The sequence below is a fragment of the Primulina tabacum genome, chromosome 5 (assembly GCF_025594145.1).
Source record: "Primulina tabacum isolate GXHZ01 chromosome 5, ASM2559414v2, whole genome shotgun sequence".
Lineage (NCBI taxonomy): Eukaryota > Viridiplantae > Streptophyta > Magnoliopsida > Lamiales > Gesneriaceae > Primulina > Primulina tabacum.
This window is the reverse complement of record NC_134554.1, coordinates 11332080-11356195: the sequence shown is the minus strand read 5'-3', so window position 1 is coordinate 11356195 and position 24116 is coordinate 11332080. Positions and strand designations below refer to the sequence as shown.

Below are 24116 nucleotides of genomic sequence, written 5' to 3'. Positions count from 1 at the left end.
GTTTTTGGAATTTGATTTTCCGAAAAACGCATCAAGAAGAGATCCCCCAAAGACACATGCAATCTCAATTTAGATTTAAAGAAATCTCAGAGATTTATAAACTTAACCAAAACTACGAGTTTGTGGGAAATATTGTTCTTTACGTTTTCATGTTAAATCTTTGTATACACAAAAATTTGGGAAAATATTTTAATTAGGATATTATTTCGACAGAGTGAAAATCTAACACCAAGGGTAGTACATAACCGGGGATCGAGCTTTGGAATTAATCATCACCACAAAAGAATATTCGATAACCAAATCAAAAGATTATATCAATATTCCAATTTCCCTGCACGTCTCTTCTAATGCTTTCTATGTATATATATTAATTATCCTAAAGAGGTAACATGATGGAGACCATGAGAGTTGGCCTACTCTGAATAACCGTTGTCCCTCCAAAATTAAGCATACTCCAAAAATCGACCTGTCTGATCCAGTTTCCAGTCTCACTGCATCAAAACCATATAGCAGGACTCGCTGACCATAGTGTCTGAGCGTCTTTATTGCATCAGCAGGTAAAAACGACTCCAGTTATTTAAAGCTCGAGTTGCATCACATAAATTCTAATAGTAGTAGTTGTTGTCTTTGTGATTCACGGCATCTTTGCAAAGCATCGATCGTACTTCGAGAATCGACCTTGGAGGTTCCAAGTCCTTCTCTTGTAGTGCATTGCCAAGTAACTGTTGCATTTGGGAAGCAAATGTATCGTCTAAAACCTGAGAATTATTACATACCATTCTGGTCATTATCATAAAACATACATTAAGGGGACTGATAGGGGGTAATCCCCTCTATACCGGCCAGTGACAGAGCCACATGCATATATACCCTGGCTAAGGGTGGCCCGATTTTTTTTTAAAAAAAATTATATGTAAATTTTGTATAATTTTGGAATAATAAGATATTAACCCGGGTAAATCAATTTAAAATATTAAAAGATTCTAAATTTTAAAATTATAACCCGGTCAAAGCCATATTTCTGGCTCCGCCACTGATACCAGCTTTTCTAAATATTTGTAGTTCATCATTGTTCTCAGTCTTGACAGATACTAAGTTCGACTTACAGTTGCAGCAACTCGGGAGGCTTTGTGCCAATATCGGTTTTCTTTCCTGTCTTCTAAAAACTTTAGCACATCCTATTATCGAATAAAATGAATAGGATAAGCACGAGACATTTGTTTATTTAAACAAAAAGACATACGAGAAGGTTCTAAAACTTCTCACTACCTGGCCCATCCGATCCCAGAATCCTCGGCAAACTATAACAAATACTTGAGTTTCAAGTACTTTATGAAGTTGATTGATCGTAGTTGCTAGCATCTCCTTCAAAGGCTGCATCTTATCCCGTAAATCGGATTCTATAACATTTCCTCCCTTGGCATTTTGAATAATCTTCCTCAGCTTTGTCACATTATGCAGTTTTGTCTGAGTTTAAAAAATGCACATTCGTGTCATCAAAAATAGCTCCTGTTTTAAAGGAAGGGGTTTTTTAATGTTCTGGGTGTTACTCGCTCTCTACCATACGCATAATGACAAAAACATCAATCGGTAACAACTGATGCCAATATTTCAGTGAAACTTGAACTCACATTTCAAGAACTTGTGAAACACGTAAAAAATACTCACATTTTCAACAAGTTTATCAGTAACCGATTGAACATAAGCTCTGAATTTGGATCGAATCATCACCGTTACTTCGCTGAGACTTTCCCCAGCAACCATATTCCCATTTTCAGGAATGCAAGAAACCCACATTTTCAATTGTGCTTCTATTTGGGGTCGTAGAACATCAAGCATCCTTTTCATGGAATTCAATACAGCTCCCAACTGGAGGGGAGAAAAAAGAAACAACGTAACTATCTGGTTAAGTGTATTTAAAAGAAAGGAGATGTGTCCAAACTTGCAAAGATAATGAATGCATCCACCTCAGCTGAGACATTGAAAGGACACAAATTCCCCTTAGCTAATTTCTGGACATATTTGAGACCAAATTTCATCGGCATAGCATTTTCTTTCAATGGGGATAAAACTTCAGCGTATTGCTTCTCCAATCTTTCTACCACCGCCTTCTCAATATCTGCTATGGCCTAATGAAATATACAGTGTAAAGAACAAATTGGACAAACAAAAAATTAAGCAGTGAAACAATTCAAACAATTCGGAACAGTTATGCCTTAAAAATACAAACAAAATTTGAGGATCTAGTGATTGTTCATACATTTTCCAATGGGAAAGTATATTCTGGCCAGCGACTGATAATGACATCATACTCAGCCAGCATCTCCTTTAGACGAGTATAGATATCATCTACAAAGGTTGTTGTGGAATGCTGCACAGAGAAGCCGGTAGACTTTACCTGGAATTACATTAGCGCGAGTAAGCAAGACATCACATTTAGATTTTCAATCATACTTCACAAAAGTAGCCCCACTTCTCCATATTCTTAGCATAGACAGAAACATGGCAGCACAAAGCCTCAATTTACGTGCCTAAATCTACAAATGAGATGTGTAATTCCCACAAACTGGTCTGAGAGCAAGTAAAAATTATGTACTTTCCGAAGGAAACACATCATACAGACCATATCCCAAAATAACTGGCATTCAACAATTCCACTCACAAGCTTAGTCATATAAAACTCTTCCAACTGAGAAAATGTATGATCTCCTTCCAAATGATTTCCAATTTATTATTCCATTACTGAAAGGACCAAGTTTTTCAAGTTACAGCTTTGCCAAATGTAAGGAGAAGCAAACCAAAAGACATATTTATATAATAATACCTTGTCAAACTTGCACAATTCAAGCAAAGCAAGACGCTTATCTTGGATCCAGAGCGTTATGTACACATGAAACAATTCTTTTGCATCAACCCCACCTTTGATGCAACTGCAAGAACCCATTTGAGTGAATGTACAACAAATGTAGCACTAAAAACATGAAACGATTATTAGGTATCTACTACCTAATATTCCACAAAGCAAGATCTCTTTGAAAATCAGCGACAGTAATAACAAGTTCTACCACCGGAGGAGTAGGTCCAGCTGGAGGGCATGCTACAAGGAATGCTCGTAATCTACTGTGGAGCTCTGTACTATATATGGATGATGAAAGATTTGGAAGGTCTATAAAACTGCAAGAAATCCACGAGAAAATCACGAGAATGAGAACTGAGAGTATCAGATAGATACAACAATTTCGAGGGAGCAATGTGGCGTAGGGTGTCCACAGGTTGGGAAAAAAAAGAATCACAGAAAGGATTCCGTCAACTCAATCTTACAAACCTTGGGATACCAAAAAGGGGAAATGAACTAGTATTGGTATAACACCACAGCTAGTAAACAAAAATTACCAAGGAAAGAGTTTGAACTAGCATTAAAATGCGTTAACATGGATTAGCTTTGTCATGAAGTGAGAATGATGTGGTTCAGAAAGACACAACTATATGGTGCATGAAGGAAAAATTTTGCACAAGAGCCTCAAGAAAAAGAAAAGAAAAGAAAATTAATGGGTATAAAAAATGTAACAGGTCAGCAAGATTACAATTAAACAGTCCAACGGCAGAACAAAAAACAGCAGCTAATTACTGCTAGGACGCATAATGTCGCTATATAAGTATCCAGATTACCTAGGAAGAAGATCCTGCTTGTGGATTTCAATATCAGTCAAAATCTCATTCCGTATGTTCAAACAAAGTGACTTCATTTTCTTATATGCAGTTGAAAGAGCCACAGGATCCATCAATATGTTTTCATTATTGTTGGAGACAAACTCTTCTGATTCTGCCAAGTGCATTTTTGACCTCTTCTTTGTAGCATTCTGCACAAGAGCTTCCAATATAAAGCATTGAAAGGACCACATAAAGAGATCGGTTGAGCTTCAGAACCATCCTCACCTGAAAATATCGGCATAATTTTGTCTGTACCTCTGGTAAAAGTATATCATTCAAAAGCTTGTATAGCCTCAAAGCAGGAACAAGAGCAGGCGCTGCCTCTCCTGTCGCAGGCCGGAATACATCCATAATACCCGACAAAGATGATTCATCCAATGACTTGTAATTCTCAAAAACCAATGTAAGAACTTGCTCAATTTGATCGGACACCTCTCCTAAGATACGGACCTGATCAGCAATCAGTTAAATTAACGGGAGTTGTAACCACGAGAATAAAGCTTGAGAAGTCATCGGTATCGAATTTCACTCACCTCTTGATGACTCAATGTGTTCTTAGTTTTGCCTTTGATTACCACAGGTAGCAGCAAATCATGCACTAAATCAAGACAGTCTGCAGTTGGTGTGGCAACATCCATAACATACGACAAATATCTGAAAATGCATGAATTTAAAAAAAAAAATTTACCCATAATCAAAAAGGTGATTGAAAATACTCATTCCTCCAATAAACTGGAGGACAAATTACAATACCTTAATTTTGTGTATGCATCAGAAACACCAAAATAAGATGCAAATTCAGCCAACAACCACCGCCATGAACCATGTAGCGACAAGTTTCTTTGCTGAAACTGTTGGATTTTCATTGCAGTCTCCAACACACAATCATATGCAATGGTTTCCGCAACAGATCCACACTGTCATACATATACAGCATAAGCAAAGCAAATGGGAAAAAACAATGTTGTTGGTACTGAAAAGCGAAAAAGATACACACTAGAAGATATTCATCGACATTAAATGACTTGAGTGTTTTTCAGAGTTTTATGGAATACATAAAAGTGATCTTCCATTGACCTTTAATTCCATCCATTCTTTTTTCAATAAAAATCTGCAGTGCCCCACATGTTCTATATAGATTGCAAAAATCAACAAATCAAAAGCGCAGCATTCTACCTATAACTCAAAGGGGACAGGACTACAAGAAATGGCTACTAAAATGTAATTGATCTCTTTAAATTCAGCCAACACAATAGCACTCGCTTTGTCCTAACTTAATTTGCTCTTCAAATTTTTGGTTGTTTAAAATTTAAGTTTTTATGAAAGCATTAACTTGATACATGGTTCAATGATGACACCATAAATGCCCAAGGTAGATACAGCTTGAAACATAATTTCTCAATGCTAATTTTTCTCATGGTCTAGCAACTTAGCATGAAAAATCAGATTGATCGATCATGTAAGGTTTTAGCAATGAGACATTATGAAAAGAAAATTAGTGCATGCCTTGTGACTGTTTTCATCAAGAGTTGTTGAATAGTTTATGTGTAACTGTATTTTTCCAACTTGTTCATGCTCTGGTTCACGATATATGAAACAATGTCGAAACCTCTCTCCCTGCGTCACAATAAACATAAAAAATCAACCAGTTAACTCACACACCTAGTTTTACTAAAAAAGGAAAAGAAATTTTTTGAACAGAATCTAGACATCATTACCGATTCATCAGCAATATCGGCCACCTGAAGCACAACATGGCCACAATACTTTCCCTTTGAATCACGGACTTCAATTATCAAATCATCTCCAAGTCCATCTGGCAAGCTGCATGATTGCAAGAAAATTTACTACTCCAAGTCTACCAAGTTGAAGTACAGAGGGAAGAAAGTAAAAATTGCACGTACAATACTCGAGTTTCACCAGATCCTGGATGCATTCTGACTGCATCCTCTTCAGATGAACTTTTGGATCTCAACAAACAGGTATATGATTCTGCAATCAAATAAATCTACATTGTAATATTCCAGATGAAAACAGAAATTTGAAATTCCCCCAGTTTCTTATGTATGCTTGAAAGAGTAATACAAGTAAATGTAAGTTGTACCCATACCATTGATGCCAGCAATTTGCCTGACGTACCTTGTACCATTTCGTACGAAGTTGTACTGCTGCGCCAAGCATTCAAACCAATTTTTAAGAGCTTGGGAACTTCTTTTACATACCGGCGTGTTCCGACAATCACATAAGTCATGCTTTGTTGTAATAAAGAGCCATTGACATTCATTACGGGGGCTACACGTTCAGTCTTCAGTGCTCTCCGTTCAGAAGAGATGATTGATTTTACATTAGCCAGCCGAAGCTGCAAAGATTCCAACTTAATGCTTGAGGATGACTTTAAAGATGAAAATGTGCATCCAGTGGGTGGGTCCATTCCCATTTTCACCTTCCGTACTGCAAAAGAATTGGTTATATGAGGATTTAATGCGCGCCATGAACATGGGAAAGGATGAAACTGATCAACTACAAGAAAATGTGGAAGAACCTTGAACTTTGATTTTGCCAATGGTTTTCTTAGTCTTTACTGAAGCTCCTTCACTGACAAGTTCTGAAGACTCCTTTTTCAGTAGCTCTTCTTCAGACTGTAACAATATATGCTTTAACCTACACATTTAAATAACAGTTTACAGAACTCGGATTATGAAAGTAGGAAAATTTTCTGTAACTTGTAACCTCAGGGCATTATACTACATGAAAAAGAAAAAGAACTACAGAAAATATATTGGCAAATATCTGTGATTTTCTCACCCGAATGCATCCCTCAGCAGTGCACATTCATTTTCCAAAAATGCAGGAGCTTCCATACACCCCCTGGCCCAGGAATGGAGACATAACCGAACACATGCATCGTAGGAGAGAACAGCGTACCAATAACCCAGCCCACTGCATCCAATTTTGAATGATCAGCAATAAGATTTGATAAGTTTAGCATGCATGATGTCAAAATGGAGAGTGTAATAGCCATAAAACCTCGCATGAAAATTAGGAAATCGAGCAGGCAAAGGCTGAGAAGGCACAGCTGCAGTCCTGTGAATGAATTGTAACAAACTACCTTCAATAACAAGGACCTACATACAGGTGGTGAGGTTGAAGAATGCTTAATAGAGACAAGATACATACTTTACCGACACTTCAGGATTGGTAACTTCTGTAGCACCTAATTTAGTGTTCTTGGACATGTTGGATTCAACCTTGGTCGCAGAACTGCCCCATGTTGCTGAGTTAGCATCAGCTCTAGACGTTGGAAGTTTTTCCGAAACTATATTAACTTGCTCATAAGAGCCCATCAATGGAGGTGCGGTAGGGAAATCATCCTCGTGTGACTTGTTCCTCTGCTGTCTATCACGGAAGTCCTGGAACCCCAAATCCAGTTAGTACATTACAAGTGTCTCGTTCAAGATCATAGTAACGAGTAGAAACAAGAAGCAGATCACAAGTAGCAGATCTAGTAAAAATTGTTTGAGGTATAAAACAAGAATTATATTATCATGATGTTTTTTTAGTTAAAAACTTCTTTAATGACAGGGACCGGGACCGGGACCTCAACAGAAAATATGCTCCAAGGTCAGCCTGATTTAGCTATCCATCAAATTTTAATTTTTCGCTACAAGCTGGTGAAACCAAACACATAGGCTCCAATTCACAAAAGACACAATGGATATCATTCTTACTGTTACACCACAGATTTCTGCTAAAGATATCTCAGGTTCAAAATCCTGACCTGTTTCAAAGTCTCCTTCTTTGGCTGCATACTGATGCCTGATGCATTAACCCCTGACTGCAATTTTTTCTCACCCAAAACCCCATTATTGCTTCTCCGTGGTGTAGAATTCATTTCTGAGCTCGTGATTGATTCTGATGAATCATCATAGATAATCCCTTGGCGTGCTCCTCGCCCATTCAGAAACCCATTATGTTTTGTACTTCCATCAGAAACCTTATCATCCTGCGGCGATGATTCCAGAGAATATCGGGCACCATAGCCCTCGCCTTCAGAGTCAGAACAAGTATCCATCTCAGAATCTGATAGGTTGTCGATCATGCTACTGACATTCATTCCTGGAGGCATATGCCCACTCCGAAATCTGGACACCGAAGGCATCCCTGAGCTGAGGCCCCGATACCTCAACCCAACCATTGAATCGGTATTCGACATTGGAAATCAAACACTTTTCCACTATGCACAACAATAAAAGAGGAAAATCAGTAACCCAATCACAGAGTACTCAACATCACTCCAAACCAGAAAGCTCTATGCTTCACATTTGCATCCACACATTCACACAAGTAGGAACCAAGACAAAGATCAAAACCAGGGCGTTCACGAGCAAACAAAAGTGACAATAACGAAGGTAACACAAACCCACAGCCTCCAGATGAAGAACTCTACATAGATTTCTAAAATTTTGAGTTCTTCAACCGGTTAAGCTAACACACAACACAGAATAACAAAAACTCTGTGCGCACGCAAAACAGCGCGAATCAACATCAAAGATCTAAATTTTGTAGGATCGGGAAGATGAAACAACACAAAAACGTACCAAAACCGAAGGAAAAAGGGGAAAAAAAGATAAATTTATTTGCGATGAGATCCCAGTTCTTATTTTTCCCGTATTTACCAGTGCGTTTCAGCAGCGAAATCATCAGAGAACAATATATCACGAAACCCGCTCACAAACTTTCCATGTGAAGTTGAATCTTAGAAAAAGGAAACAAATTTTGAGGCAATGTAGCACAAAATTCACCATATATACCCAAAAACCAAAAACCCATAAAACAAAAAGCACAAAATTCACCATATATACCCAAAACACCAAAAACCCATAAAACAAAACCACTCTCAAAATACTCAACTACAGCCCTACAAGGTAAGTTAACCAATGCAGTTAGTGTGACCCAACTTCACTCACAATGTGAACAGAAATTCGAAGAGTCCGACTGCTCTTCGTAATTTGAGAATTTTAATAAAATTCTTTTCGCTTTTTCGCGTGTTTCAAGAACCCATCTTTCTGTCGGTTTCCGCCGTTCTTGAATTAGTAGAACCTTTTCACAAAATTCAAATTCTTAAAAATATGTATTTTTTTATTTTCTTTAAAATAAAGAATCTAAACCAATTATGTATTAGTAACTCTATTTTTGTTCCATTCATTAAAAAACAAGTATACAAGAAAATAGTAACGTTAAAAAATTGAAATTTTACAGGCAGACGTTATCGGGAAGTGGATGGCGACGTGAGGATGTCGTGGAGTTTGAATCTTGCGCTGCTCTTTTTAACGGTCTGCCTGATTTAATGGCGAGGCTTCGGGGACATTTTAGGGTTTAATTAAGTGAAATTACATTTAATTTTGCGATTAATTACATTTTTATCTTAATTATTACACTTTTAGTGTGGAAAGTTAGGAGGAGACAGTGAATTATCAGTGCTGGAACTTGAGTGGGAGCTTGCTGTCACCTTTGCTGTAATAGAGTAAGCAGCTATGATTTATTGATTTATAATATGTACGACTACTATTGTTATTAGTTATTACATTATAAAATATATAATTTAATCATAAAATTCATTAAAAATACACATAAATCGTTGTTTCCGTAAATATAATTTTATATTATCTCATTAAAAAAATTAGCTGTATAAAATTATATCCCTCGACAATGTGACATAAAATTATTGATGACTTAGTTGCTAAGAAAGGTTCACACAGAGTAATTGAATGTGGGATAAAATATAATAGAATATGCTCTATGTACTTATTAAATTAAACAATTGAAAGTTTGCATTATGAAAAAAAAAAAGGTAACTCTTATTTTTGTATTAAGCTATTAAACATAATTAATAATCATCTCTTATCTCATGTTTGGTTCATTTTTAATTTAGCATGGAGGCCATTGATTATGATTGAAAGCCCTCACTATTTATGTTATTTGTGTGATTAAATATCAAATGTGTGATAATGTATAATTTTTTAACAGTGATAATAATAAATTAATATAATATTTAAATTTTTATTATATTTTTTATAAATTAATTTTATATATTTTTATTATTTTCAATCATTTAAAAAAAATAAATTGTAATGCAAATCTATTTTAAATTAAATTTTTATAAATTTCTAATCTTGTTAATTAATTCTTTTATGAAAATAAATATTTATTAAATTCTAATTTATTTTGTTTAATGATTACCGTAATATTTTCAAATATATTTCTAATAAATATATTTAAATTAATTTTAATAAATGTAAATTATAATTATAAATATTTAATTATCTATCAAATTATTTTAAGAATATTTATAATTATTTTAAAAAACAATAATATTGTAATTATTATTAAACTTTATTTAACATTAACATTCAAAATATTATTGTTATTTTAATTATTAAAGTAAATGCATATTTACAAATTTATTTCTAATAAATATATTTAAATTAATTTTAATAAATATAAATTATATTTATAAATATTTAATTATCTATCCAATTATTTTAAGAATATATATTTAATTAACACTTGGGGCATTTTGATCATTGCAATAAAATTTACAAAATTAATACATCATTTTAAAATCATACCAAACACCATGTTATTTATCTCACAATACTATTAATCCATATATCTCATTTTTTAATCACTATAATTACTAATCATTTACTTATCTCATCACACGTACCAAACGTAGCCTAATTGTATCAATTTAGCTTATTGATTATTCTTCCAAGTTTCTTTCTTTTTTCACAACGATTAAGAATTATTAAAATTATAAATAATTTTTTATTTTATCATAGTATTTATATTTTATCATACTTATAATAGATAGTTAATTATGAGACTCTGTATTAAGTAAGTATATTTGCAAAATAGTATAAAAAGATTGTTAAATATAATACGTATGAAAAAAAGAACCTAGACTTATATAATTAGGACGAAGATTGTATATATCTATATTATATATTTATATTATCTATATCACTATTATATAAAGAATTTGTCGTTTATAGGACATATTTTTTGTTTTCAAATTGTCCTTATACCAACATTTTTTTCTCAAAATTTGTATTGCATTTTCAATATTATCCCTATCACATTGCACTATGATCATCAATAATTTCTATAAATTAAGCATACAACAAAATTAAAAACCGCACACCAGCATTTTTTTCAAAATTGCAATTGCTAGTTTATTTCAATATTACATATATCAAATCATATTATGATTATTCACTAATTTCTATCGATATTATTAAATTAAACATAAAATTAAGCACTTAAAAAATTAAAAAATATTATATAAATTATGATTATAATTGTGTATAAATTACTAACGAGTTGTGTGAATAATTTACTGGTGACTATTAAACTTTTTTCTGTTTTGAGAATCATAAATGGATTATGATAAAATGGAAATAAAGACTCGGTCAAACATACTAATTTGCATTATTGTCGTCTTTAAATGAATCGGTGGGGTCAAAGTCACAGAGAAATAAATAATTGAAGTTCGGTTAAGAAATTAACACTAACTAAATAATTATTATTAGTCGGTGAATTAATCATTGTTTTTAATTATATATATAAGAGTCATCATGTGCAATTGAATGAAAATTGTTTTCAATTTAAAGGTCTCAAAATAATCCAGAGCAACAAATTTTTACTTCGTCATTATCATTTTTTCCAGTATCAAGGAATTCGAATGAGGCCATTTAAACAAAAGAATGGTGATAATATGTAATTATTAGTAAATAAAAATAAATTTTAATAGGAAAATCACGCAAAAATAAATTGGATTCGAAATTGTAAGGATGATATCATTTGATTGTTGCTTGAATTTGATGAACTTGAAAATATTAATTACAATTTTACGGATTATTCTATGTTTCACTTGAAATATTTATTTTTTTCCCTGTGATTTCAAATGTTAACACAATTTTTATGAAGAAAAAATACAAAGAACCCCGATTAAACCTTCTCTCGTACAAAAGAAAAATCAACGAATCTAATAAAAAATATCTCAAGCATCAAAATAAATTTAAGTAGATTTTGTTACCAAGAAACTAAAGAAAAAGAAAATAATATACGAACTCATCCACAAAATCCAGAACTTCCTTTTTACACGATATATATAACTTGCCTACTGCAGAATATTTGATGAGGATTATATTTAAAAAGGAAATACATAAACTAAAATTTGTAATGCCTAACCAAGTTCAATTTCAATCATTCTCTTGACCAATAACCTCCTCCTTAAACTGCTTAACTCTAGCAACAAACTCCCCCCTTTTTTGCTGCAAAAAAAGAATCAATAGTAAGTGAAAAGAAAAAGGCTCAAATATAGAATATCTTAGGTGGGGAGAGGGAAAACGGGATTTTGTTGAGTGCCGACCTCGAAAATGAGATAGCGAGTGGTGAACCAAATCGTATAGCCCAGGCCCACGAGTTCCAACACTTTTGGGAACTAAAATTTAAACCATCTTGCAAGTTAGTAACTTGGTATAGAGCAAGTGTAATTAGGAAAGGATAAAGCATGGACATAATCGAAGTGCACTCACCAAGGGAATAGAATCAATGGCACCTATGACGGCAACTGCTATCCTAAGGGAAATCAAGCCGCCAATGCCCAACGCAACAATAGAATATTTATTTTCATAATCGAACTGAAAGGGAAAAAAACAAAGATGAGAAATAAAAAATATATCAATCAGAAAATCAGAAGGTGGATACCTTCGCAGTCCGCAGAGACAAAAAATAAATCATCTTTATTACTCCTTTGTTATTGTTAAAGGATGAACATTCACTGCGGCAGCCCCAGGATTATTGTGTAAGATAGGGGGCGAGTAAGTGCCTTTTGGAGGAGCTGAAACTCAAAATTTTCCAAAGACTACAAATAAAACTTGAGGGATTTCAACAATTGTGAATTACAATTAAGAATCTTTTGGTAAGTAAGATACGCTCAATTTCCAGGTACTGCGCACTTCTTTATGCAAGAAAATTAAACTATCAATGTACCAATAGGCATTAAAGTTTATTAGAGAACCGCCAAATCTAAATATAAACTATAAAAAGAAAAGATGAAATATTCAGAAGATAACAACAATGGTTGATGGGGCACATTGGAAAACTATTTGAACCAATGAAGAATATTAGGACAACAAAAAGAAAAGAATAGCATAAAGGTTGCTCAGGTAACCGCTCAGGATCGACATAATAGCCGATCTTTCATAAAGCGTTGAAAAGCTTTCATCGTATCAAAAATACTCCTCATAGCAACCCAGCTCATATTATCAGCTAGCCACTTTCCAGCGAGAAAATGTCAAAAGGCAAAACAGGTAGAATCAGAAGGTACATGCTAGTGTGTTGGAGTGGCTCACAAGCAGTGACTTGCGTTTTACAAGGAAGACTCGTAACATCATGATTTCAACTGTGGCCAAAGAACAAGGAATTAAAAAACAGGGTGCTGCCTTTAAGGCAGTAGACAACTAATAGACTCAATAATAATAGGAGATTTGGGAAAAAAAATTCGCTCTTGCGAAATGAAAGTTTCAATTAAAATGTCAGTTTTTTCTTATGCATTTTTTTTTTGTGGAATTTAGAGGCCTATGTAGGAAGAAAATTTGCTAGACACAACAATCAAACTGAACCAACAAGTATGAGATCTGTAAAATGCAGAAAATCCTTCTAAAATGGCACTCATTTAATTTTTTAATCAATGGCTTGCGTTTTTATAAGCTGTATGTATAGCAATCAGCAACGACAATAAACTAACCTAAACCACAAATAGTATGGAACCATTAGGACATACTACGTGCAAGGACAACAAAATGAAAGACGTGAGAAAAAACCTTTATATTAAGGTCCTCCAAGAACTTAAGCAGTTGCAATGAATCATCTTCTTGTAGCACCACATCAGGCTGATTAATGTAATCTTCCTTCTTTTCAAAAGGTAGAGAGTCTACCACTTCAACTGTCATCGCACCTTCCGATTCTGGCTCGTCTTTGATACCGGAGGTTGCTTCAGTCACAGATATCTCGGGCACGGTTTCTTCGGGTGTGATTTCCTCGGGAGCATCTGCCACAAACATGGTATCCTCAGGCGAGGTTGTCACAGTAGTCGTCTCATCGGGTGAGACTGCCTCGTAAGTGGTTGCCTCAGTCGTGGAGCTGAGACATGAAATAATTGTGTATCGAGGTCCTGCTCACATGATTACAGGGAATAAGCACCTTCATTGTCGTAGTTAACGACAATGGATCACAATACCAGCAACAGAAAAAACCATCATACGAAAATCCTATTTAAATTAGATACAGAAGATAAGAACAAAACCAGTCCTCACTTGGAGCTATAGCACGTAAAAAACTTCGACGGCAGAAAATTCAGAAAGCAAAAATATTGATCCTGAATCATCAATTCTCACGAGAATCCAAATAAATCTAATAACATCTACAGAAAAAACTAAAAAAATGGAAAAAAAAACAAAAAAAAGAGTAGGCCAGCTAATTCTTTTCCAAATATCTCACATAAAACTGGAAAACGAAATCCAATTGATTACCAGAAGTAGAGCGGGTTTGCTTCAGGTGGGCAGGACAAGGGGTACTGCATTTGATTGGGTATCGAATGTTGCTGGGAGCAATGTGCGGCGGTGGCGGCTTCGGCTTGTGAAAAAGGAGATTGGAGATGCCTCGAGCTGTGCACAGCTCCATGTTTTTTGAATGGACGGTATTATAGGAAAGGGGTGATCTGATCAATGCTAGGGTTTTATTTGGGGAGGTCGGATTAGGTTTCAATGCCGTGTAGGGTGTAATAACGTAACACGTGGAAAATCAAAGCGGGCCGCGATTTTGCTGGGTGGTTCCGAAGGAAACGGGAATAATTAAAAATTAGTATTCTTCTCCCAACCGAAGGTTCGTGTTTAGAAACAAAAAGTAATATAAACGAATCAATTCGTTTATGAGTTATTTGAAGTTTTGTTCGACGAAAAGTACATATGAAATCGTTTATTATGTTTATCGAATCGAGTTGGAGCTTAAAACTTGCGGAGCTCGAGCTCGTTTATGTCGCTCGATCTTGAATAATTTTTTAGACAATAACTCAAGTATCGGAAAAAAACTTGCATTGTCCTACATCGATATATGAGTGAAAGATATATATTAAAAAGACTACAAAATGATAATCATATATATCCCATTCTCGTATCTTTGTCGATCTTTTGGTTAAGAATGTTCTATGTGCTCGAAAACGAACTTGTTTAACGAGCTAAAAAATGAGCTTGTTTAACAAACTCGAAAATGAGCTCGCTTTAACTGAGCTCGAGCCAACCTCGTAAACGTGATAAACGAGCTATTAATGAACCAAACTCAAGCTAGTCGCGAGCTTAGTAATTTCAAAACGAACTGAGCTCGAGCCTCGTGATAAAATCTCGAATTGAGATCGAGCCGAGATCAAGCGTATATATACCTTCAATGAATCGAACTTGAGCCTGATACTATTCGACCTAGCTCTGCTAGTTTACATCCTTTGATATAAATGATTCAACTTATACGTGAATATATCGTGAACAACTAGGTCAAAACTCAACTCGAGTTTAATTTTACCAAGTTCAAGTCGATTTCGAGTTGCTCGACTATTTTTTCGAGTTAAATTCCAATATTAATTATTTGTACTCGAGTAGCTTGTGAGCTACTCGAATACTAAAAAAAACACACACACACATACATAAGTATTAAAAACAAGGGATATTTTGGCGAATGCAGGGCTAAAATTCAAGTTGAGAATCTATATGCTATAATTCATATTTTTGTGCTCGTGTAACCCAATATATACACGCGTCGAGTTTGAGCTTAAAATGTATTACTTGCTCGAACTCTATTAGACAAGATTTAAATCGATTGAATATGGTACTCGATCTCGACTGGATTTGTGTGCACCCAACATACATACATGTTCGAATCATATATGAGGTTTATAGATTATGTACAAATATAAATTTAACAAAAGTAATCATTTTATGTTAAAATGTATGATAATTTAAAAATTAAAAATTAGAGGTAATATGATTATTAAAATAAAAAATACATAGATATAAAAAAAATATTTTCTTGAAACACGTTAATTATAATAATAGGCTGTTGACTTCGATGTCATCAATAATACAATCAAATCATATATTGATTATATATTTCATATAAATAAATTCATAAATTATTTATTTAATATCAATCAAAATCATTGAATTAAAATGATAATATTATTATTTATTTTATTTTTTTACTTATATTTATTTATTATTAAAAATGATAAAATTATAATTTACCATTTTATCTAAATTTAACCTATCAATTCAAACATTATTTATTTAATACAGTTTCATACTTTACTTAAATATTTTAACAATTACGATTTTGTTTCTATATTCAGTCTCTCCAACTAAACAAATTCTTGTAAATAAACAAAAAATATATAAAAAATAAAAGAGGATGTATCATAATTGAAGAAGACCATTATTATATTGAATATCATCAACCATTTTCTGAAATCTCAGCATATCTTAAAAGAATTATTCTAAGTTGATTTGCACACGTCTCAAATTTTTATCAAATGATCTTAAGGATCACTTTGTGAACATTTTGTTCTCGCCTATTTTGTATACGTAAGTTTCATTGTTGAGTGATAATCATTGTAACCGTAAGAAGTTTGTTTCTTAATAGATTGAACTTTGTTGAATTAGTTGCTAGGAATTTCAGCTCAATAAGCTTTTTGACCCGAATTGAAGTAAGTTTGTACAAAAGAGTTATGCCCATCAAATCTTCTGACAGAAGAAAAGAAGACGTAAAATATTAGTCTTTGAATTTTCATAAACAAATTATCGTCATTATTTACTTACAGTCATTTACTTTTATGTTATCCGATCCGATTTTAGCATTTGACATTCACTTTGTATTTTGAGTTGTTTCCGCTCTGATGAGTTTAGTCTTTAGTTTTGATTGGAAAATCAACTTGAGCTGCTCACACGTCTTATGTTTTTTTAATTGTCGATTTAATTGGAAATAATTTATTAACACATCTTTAAACTTTTTTCGATCTTAACAATGCGATACTGATTGTATAAATTTTGCATAAATCAAGAAGAAATCTACACTAAAGAGGCCTACCAAAGTAGTTTTAGTTAAGTGCGAAATTGTGTGTAGTTGAAACCTTAAATCATTTTTTTTTCCTGTTTGCGTTCTTATTTTTTTTTTTAAAAAAAACATATTACTAAAAATGATTTTAAAAGTACTCAAAACACCTCTAACAACCAATCACTGGAAAAACGTTATAATCATTGTTCAGAATTTCTATGTAATGTGACGTTCCTTCGTATATCTATTATAACGGTATCCTGTGAGAAGGATTAATCATATCGATATTCACAATAAAAAATAATAATTTTAGCATAAAAAGTAATATTTTTTAATGGATGACACAAATAAGAGAATCGTCTCACAAAATACGACCCCTGAAACCGTCTCACACAAGTTTTTGCCTTATTGTAATTGTACAAATGCAATTTCTTAGATCCGAGCATTTAAGACGACTCTCCACTCTAAGATTATTCTTATTTTTACATTTTTTCATCACATTTTTACTTGAGTACGTATATCGGCATTAGCAATACTTTGCACAAAGTATTCATTAAATATTTGATTCGTGTTTTTTTTTTAATTTTTTTTGACAAATATAAAAAAATAAGTAGTACACACTATGAATATGATAATGTCCAGTCAGTATTAGATTTGATATGAGAAATCTCGTGGAAATAAACAACGTTAACACCAAAAATCAAGATAGAGAAACGTGGTAAGTTTAGAAAAAGCAAGGTTGAAAAGGAAAAAAAATTTCTCCACAAATAAAGTTTGAAAAGTGGGAAATTTTATAAATGGTGAAAATAATAAGGGAATCAAATTAACTATCTTGGACTAAAATGTTTATATGTAAGAAAAACTTTAAATTTTCAATCCATCTATTCAGTTAAATTCGAGCTTTCTCATATCATATTTTCAATGTATTTCTCTCACTCGTTTCCCAGTCAATTATTTTCCACCTATTCGTCATTGACCAGAAAAAAATTAATTCCACTTTCCCAAATTATTAAGGGGCATTCCCCTCATTCAGAATTTTCAAAATTTTGTGTAATGAATGATTGAATGATTCTTTTTTTTTTAAACCATAAAAAAAGAGTAGGTATATTGTGAGAGACGGGTCAACCCTACCGATATTCACAATAAAAAGTAATACTCTTAGCATAAAAATTAATATTTTTTCATTGATGACCCAAATAAGATATTCCTCGCACAAAATACGACCCGTAAGACCGTCTCACACAAGTTTTTATTTAAAAATTAATATGCTTTAAAAATACATAATTACCTTAACTCAAAATATGCATTAATGCTTGATAAAAGTACCTCCACAACATCATCAAGATGCACAAACGAAAATTAGTTGTCTAATTATAAAAATTGGTATTTTTTAATTAAATGATGAATCAAAATAAACATAAACGAGTTATAGCCAAACCAAGCCAAGTTTTCGTTAGGTTCATTTGCATGATTATTATTGGAATTTTTTTATTTTTATTATAAAAATTAAAGAGTTTGATTGTTTTAATATATAATTTAAATCGTTTGATATACTCTATACCATATTTTAAAATTAGGTATAATAAGATAAAAACACTGGGACCGAAATATAATTTTTAACATACCTCAATCTATTTACTTTAATTAATTCCTCGGATACTCTTATTTACTTTAGTTAAATTTTTAATTCAATTTTTTTTTACACATTTATTGTATTTCAAACTTCCAAATTTATTTAATTGTTTAAAGAAATTTATTGAAAGTCATAAAATCGTAATTTTTTTTAAAATTTAATTTATAATTTATTTTATAACAAATTACCTATGAAAAATGGAATGTTCACGCACATAACTGTGTGCGGAAAAAACAAAAATAATATGTGCATATAACGCGTGTAGATAGAACTCGTTATAAATAACCACATGACCACATGTCGTTGTGTACAAAAAATAAAAATAAAAAATTGTACGTACATGTAACGCGTGTAGAAAACTCGTTATAAATAACCAGATGACCACTTGTCAATATACACACAAGGTTCAAAGCATCAATACAGTCTCTGATATTACAAGTATGTACATAAAATAAAATAAAATTTCAGAATACTCAAATACAGTAAAAGAAATGTACATTAACGAAATAAAACTTGCGATATATATTATTTTGTTAGGAAAAAAATGAACAACGTTGAACTCTAACATGTTAGACAAAAACTTATGTGAGACCGTCTCACAGATCGTATTTTGTAATACAGATCTCTTATTTGGGTCATCCATGACATAATATTACTTTTTATTGTGAATATCGGTAAGGTTGACCCGTCTCACAGATAAAGATAAGTGAGATCGTCTCACAAAAGACCTACTCAACATGTTAATCCTCATATCAATGACTTATATTGAACTTATATATGGGTTTAAAATAATATACGACTTCTTATTTGATGGACCTTGGTCGGAGATAGTTCGTTCCCCTTTTCTAAAATTATATTTAGTTCAGATTTTTTTTTTCTAGAATCGATTGAATTTTTTAGAGTCAGCCCAAATCAAAGATATGCATGTCAAGTAAGGGTGCACAAAGTCGGATTGGTTCAATTTATGATAAAAACTCGAACCAAACCAATGATATTGATTTTACAACATATTTAAAAAAAAAAAAAAGTTCAAAATCTACCATCCACGCCAAGTTGAACCGATCTAAACCGAAATTTAGATTTGATTTGGTATTTAATTATTGGGTTTGGTTTGCAATTTTGCAAAACTGATAAAATGATTTATTTCAAAATTTTATTAAAAACACAACCGATCCGTATTTGCATTTCGATCACCACTAATGCGTGCTTTTTAGCAGGATGACTTATGTTGCACTTACTGCCTACTAGGCTCTTTTCTTGTATTGGAACTGGGTCGGTTTTCTTTACCCTGCCCAATTCCTCAGCCGCTGCGTGCTTTATTTTTGTATGTATTATTATATATATCAAGAAAACAACGAAAAATCACTGACATGCAGAAAAAGGTCCCATAAAAACCAATTCTTGGTGAGATTTTGACAACTTCCATTAACAACAAAAGCACATTCATTGAGGGGGTGAGTTCCCAATGGCCGATTGCAACAGCTTTGACTGTTCAGAGCCAGACTTGCTGTGTGACGAAGAAAATAGTGGCTTTTGCTCTAATGGTGGCGATGAATATGATGATCTTTTTAATCCTTTCAATGAACAAAACCATCGAAACAGTGAAAAAATTGGGCCAGATGGTGGATCAGAATCAAGGCCGTTTATTCCTTTCCCATGCCTGAGTGCAGAACACATTGGCTGGATGGTTGAAAGAGAAAGGGAGTTCTTGCTCGGAGATGCGTATCTCGAAAGATTGAGGAGTGGGGAGCTTGTTTTGGGTTTGAGAAAAGAAGCTTTGGATTGGATGTCTAAGGTGAATCGGTTGCCATTCTTTTCTTTTTTCTTTTTTTTCCCTATTGCATTTGTGTGTTCACATAATTTTTCTTTATGATCAAAAATGAATTTTACGATTGTTAATTGGTTGAATGGGGTTTTTTTTCGTTTTAATTCATTTCGATCACCATTTTTGGGTGTTGGCGGTAATTTTTTATTTCTTTCATTTCCCAATCATTTTTGCCAAAATGGGATTTTTCCCACATCAATTGATAACCATCTAAAATAGAGCAGATTCCGTGGTTAATTGGTTCTAAGTTCTTAATTGGTTCTATGTTCTGATTTCTGGTAATTCATGCAATGGTTTCTTGGGAGCTTATCAACATAAATGTAATACTAGGCTCAATCACATCATTTTATTTGAAATAAAAATTAACTGAGAATATTTATTTTTTGAAAATTTCATTGAATTCTTGCGTCATTTGTGTTTTTCAGGCTTGTGCTTACCATAAGTTTGGAGAATCGTGTCTGTATTTGGCTGTGAACTACTTGGATAGGTTTCTATCTGTATACAACGTGCCCGTGTGTTCATCAGAAAACGTAAGAACCTATTGGATTTATTTGTTCTGCAATGGCATTTTGTTCATTTAATTGCATTTGAATACTAATGCCTTATATTATTGCCTGCCAATTTGTTTGCTTTGACGTGAACAGGGAGGTAAACATAAATGGACAACTCAGTTGGTAGCTGTAGCGTGTTTATTACTCGCAGCCAAGGTGGAGGAGGTGAATGCCCCATCTACTCTTGGCATACAGGTAATATAATGCCATTTGTCACAACGATTGAAGTGTGACAATTGCAATGCTATAAGATCTGAAATATTCAAGTTGTACATTTGGATTGCCTTTTCGAATGAGTGATTTGATATTTTGATCATGGAGGAAAATTGTTGTTATTTTGAGTTGAGAAAAGTGACTGCCACTGATGTTTATTCCATGGGTATGAATGTCACAGGCCGGGGAGACAGAAGTTGTGTTTCAAGGCAAAACCGTGCAAAGAATGGAGATTGTGGTGCTGGAATACTTGAAGTGGAGGATGAAACCTTATACACCATGCGACTACATAGACTATTACCTTAGAAAGATTAATGATACTGAATTTCCACCAGAGCCATTGATCTCCAGATCAGTTGAAATCATTTTAAGCACAATAAAAGGTTTGTTTTCAATTTGTAGTCAATTTAATACAATACTCTGTTCAAAGAATGAAGTGTTGATTCGATTTGTTGGTTGAGAATTCAATGCAGGTATCGATTTCTTGGGATACAGGCCTTCTGAGATAGCTGCAGCAGTGGCAGTGAATGTTTCAGGAGGAATTCATGGAATTGACATCGATAAGGCCCTGCCTCGTTTCATAGGAATTGAAAAGGTAGAATTTATGTTGTTCCCTAATATCTAACCTTGGACAGGACATTTTATTCCCATGTTTTGGTCGATATTATGAGATCTATGAATTTAGAACTCGGTCAAGTTCAAATAATGCAAGGATTAAAAACGAGTTTGATCTTCTGATTGTAACACTGAATTAAAGTTGGTCATATGGCTCGCTCATAAGTCGAACATGAAATACGTGAATTTCATACAGCATTAGGTTGTCCTAGACACAGCTTGAAGGCATTGTCAAATAGTAGCAGATCAGGTTTTCAAAGTAATATTGATGTAGAAAATTCAGTTGAGTCTGTGGCTGGAACACCCCGAGTACCTTAAATCCAAATTCAAATATGACTCGTTTAATTTTGCAGGAAAAGTTAGTGATGTGCCTCGAATTGATTCAAGATTTGACATCAAATCGTGGGGTTTCATCATCAGTGCCCCACAGTCCAATTGGGGTCTTGGACGCCGCGTGTTGGAGCTATAAAAGCGATGGAACCACGGTCGGCTCGTGCCCAAGTTCTTCAAACACGAGCCCCGACAACAAAAGGAGGAAACTCGACCGGACTACATCCAATTCTTTAATTTCCTGAGCATGTAATTCTATTTTTTTTATCATTCAGCCGGTTAATCTTATTTGCAATCAGCATGTCGTCGCGTAAATTACATACAGCATAGTCGTTTTCCCCTCAAGGATCATATAGTTGTTCGAAAGGGTTCCATAGGTTGGTTATATGAGAAAAATACAGTATGATGCGTCTCGAGTTGAAAAACAGATTGGACAAGCCAAGAAATATAAATACCTTTTGGGATTTGTTTATAGATATGTGATATGCGTTGTGTGTGTATATTTATTATCAAGTAATTAACAGTTGAGGATTTAAGATTTCAGTCGAGGATTATAATAAAATAATAAATTGGGAATCAAAAGATTTGGTGTGAGCCAAATTAGCAATTGGCTCAATTTGCATGTTGTGTCACAATATACTGAGACTTCGAGACTTACCCACCCTGACTTGTAAAGATACATCAAGCGACATGGTTGTAAACTTAGATGACATGCTCCTATGGGCCGGTATTCAAGATTGCTGGGTTGGGCTTTTTGGCCCAAGGGGGCCAGTCTGGGCCTACGATATATATATATAGCAATCTCAAATCAGCAACTTGAAAATTGAAATTATATTTAGTTTTTATAAATACTAGTACACCGACGCACGCGTTAAAATGTCAGTCGAGGAGTTTAAGATACGAGGGGAGCTTGAAACGTATGTGGAAAGGGAATTGGTAGAGGGAGATCAAAGATGCATGGTATATATCATCTAGCCCTAAAGTTACACCAACTCTACCAACACAAGAAACCAAAGCATTATGACGAAAAGGAGCAAATTAAAAATACCAGAGAATATATGTCTGAGCTGAACATAAACATTAGAATTAAAGGTGGCCGGAACACTTAGAAATCAAGAAAGAGGGATCGAGGATAAATCGTCCCACGCTCACTAGCGACACCAAGTCTCAACCAAATGTAGGAGGACATTATGCAGGCACTACCCTTCCTCATCAAATGAAGTTCAAGTGGGAAAAGAGTCTTCCAAAAGAATCGAACCCATCGATTTTTGTCGAGAGAATCCTTCCAAAAAAGTCTGTCGGGTATGTTCATTCTAATTCAAGACACGGTTGTCCTGGAAAAAAACTTCAATTTAGGGCTAAAAAATGAGGTTAATTCTGAAGCTTGGATGGCAATATCAGGGAATTTGGCATGCACATGTTATATAAATTTAATGGTGCTATAAATACCATCAGGGAATACCGAGGCATTCGGTCTTTCATTGTCTTGCATTCGAAGATGTGGAAATTATACATATTAAGATGTATAATTATAAATTTCGTTGCCATAACTAGTGAAATACTTTGTGATCTTTATTATAATAAATAAATGATTTTTTGTCATAAATTTAATGGTGCTATACTTTTCACAATGCTTATAAATGATCAAACTGAAATGAAAAGTTTAGTGGGTGCATGATATATATACATCTATTTATTACATGGTCGGAAGAATTTTTTAAATTTATGGAGACCACTTTCTCGTGAGAGTTAATTTGGATATCATAAGTTTTGCATTTTAATATCTTTACCAATTTTAGTTTCATAAGCTTGTCTCTCTTTCGAATTTTAACCATGTCAAGTAACAAATTTAAGAAATATTATCAACTAAAATTTTAGAGGCAAACCAGATAATTTAATGGCAAAAATATCAGCTTTGCTGCTTGATTAAGAATGTACATGTGGTGGGAAAATAAGTAGGCCGCTAATTAGAATTGGGCAGAAATTCCAAAAATTAGCATCAGAATATCCAAAAGTCTGTACGATTGATGAATAATTTCAAGTGGGACATGAGAGATCTCACATTATAATTTTA

The 24116-nt window shown here is 33.5% G+C and overlaps 3 protein-coding genes and 1 non-coding gene across 6 annotated transcripts; 1 reads left to right on the top strand and 3 right to left on the bottom strand.

The window, feature by feature from the left end:
- Positions 1-239: 239 nt before the first annotated feature.
- LOC142546523 (uncharacterized) lies at positions 240-8823 on the bottom strand. Its single transcript, XM_075654281.1, has 22 exons — positions 8679-8823; positions 7490-7945; positions 6889-7121; positions 6739-6795; positions 6517-6651; positions 6254-6372; positions 5851-6162; positions 5616-5703; positions 5430-5535; positions 5218-5328; positions 4465-4628; positions 4245-4365; positions 3937-4161; positions 3670-3860; positions 3007-3174; positions 2825-2930; positions 2261-2398; positions 1968-2129; positions 1669-1869; positions 1270-1467; positions 1107-1178; positions 240-758 (listed from the first exon to the last, which is right to left on the bottom strand). The coding sequence occupies exons 2-22, from the start codon at positions 7922-7924 to the stop codon at positions 606-608; spliced, it is 3495 nt and encodes a 1164-aa protein (XP_075510396.1). The 5' UTR covers positions 7925-7945; positions 8679-8823; the 3' UTR covers positions 240-605.
- A 2994-nt stretch (positions 8824-11817) lies between these two features.
- LOC142546522 (uncharacterized) lies at positions 11818-14563 on the bottom strand. Of its 2 annotated transcripts, none has more exons than XM_075654280.1 (5): positions 14310-14563; positions 13602-13951; positions 12312-12416; positions 12146-12217; positions 11818-12047 (listed from the first exon to the last, which is right to left on the bottom strand). In XM_075654280.1, the coding sequence occupies exons 1-5, from the start codon at positions 14458-14460 to the stop codon at positions 11976-11978; spliced, it is 750 nt and encodes a 249-aa protein (XP_075510395.1). In that variant the 5' UTR covers positions 14461-14563; the 3' UTR covers positions 11818-11975. The 2 variants fall into 2 exon arrangements, with proteins under 2 accessions (XP_075510395.1, XP_075510394.1); XM_075654279.1 differs by having other exon boundaries at positions 13602-13954; positions 14310-14525.
- Positions 12937-13029, bottom strand: LOC142547920 (small nucleolar RNA snoR128). Its single transcript, XR_012820815.1, has one exon. It is a non-coding gene; the product is annotated as a small nucleolar RNA snoR128 (small nucleolar RNA).
- A 5306-nt stretch (positions 14564-19869) lies between the features above and the next one.
- Positions 19870-22516, top strand: LOC142544767 (cyclin-D4-1-like). 2 transcript variants are annotated; one of them, XM_075651805.1, is made up of 6 exons: positions 19870-20303; positions 20759-20863; positions 20978-21079; positions 21279-21480; positions 21571-21692; positions 21915-21994. In XM_075651805.1, exons 1-6 carry the CDS (start codon positions 19974-19976, stop codon positions 21933-21935), a joined length of 882 nt encoding a protein of 293 aa, XP_075507920.1. In that variant the 5' UTR covers positions 19870-19973; the 3' UTR covers positions 21936-21994. The 2 variants fall into 2 exon arrangements, with proteins under 2 accessions (XP_075507920.1, XP_075507919.1); XM_075651804.1 differs by lacking the exon at positions 21915-21994 and adding an exon at positions 22066-22516 and having other exon boundaries at positions 19871-20303.
- Positions 22517-24116: the final 1600 nt, after the last annotated feature.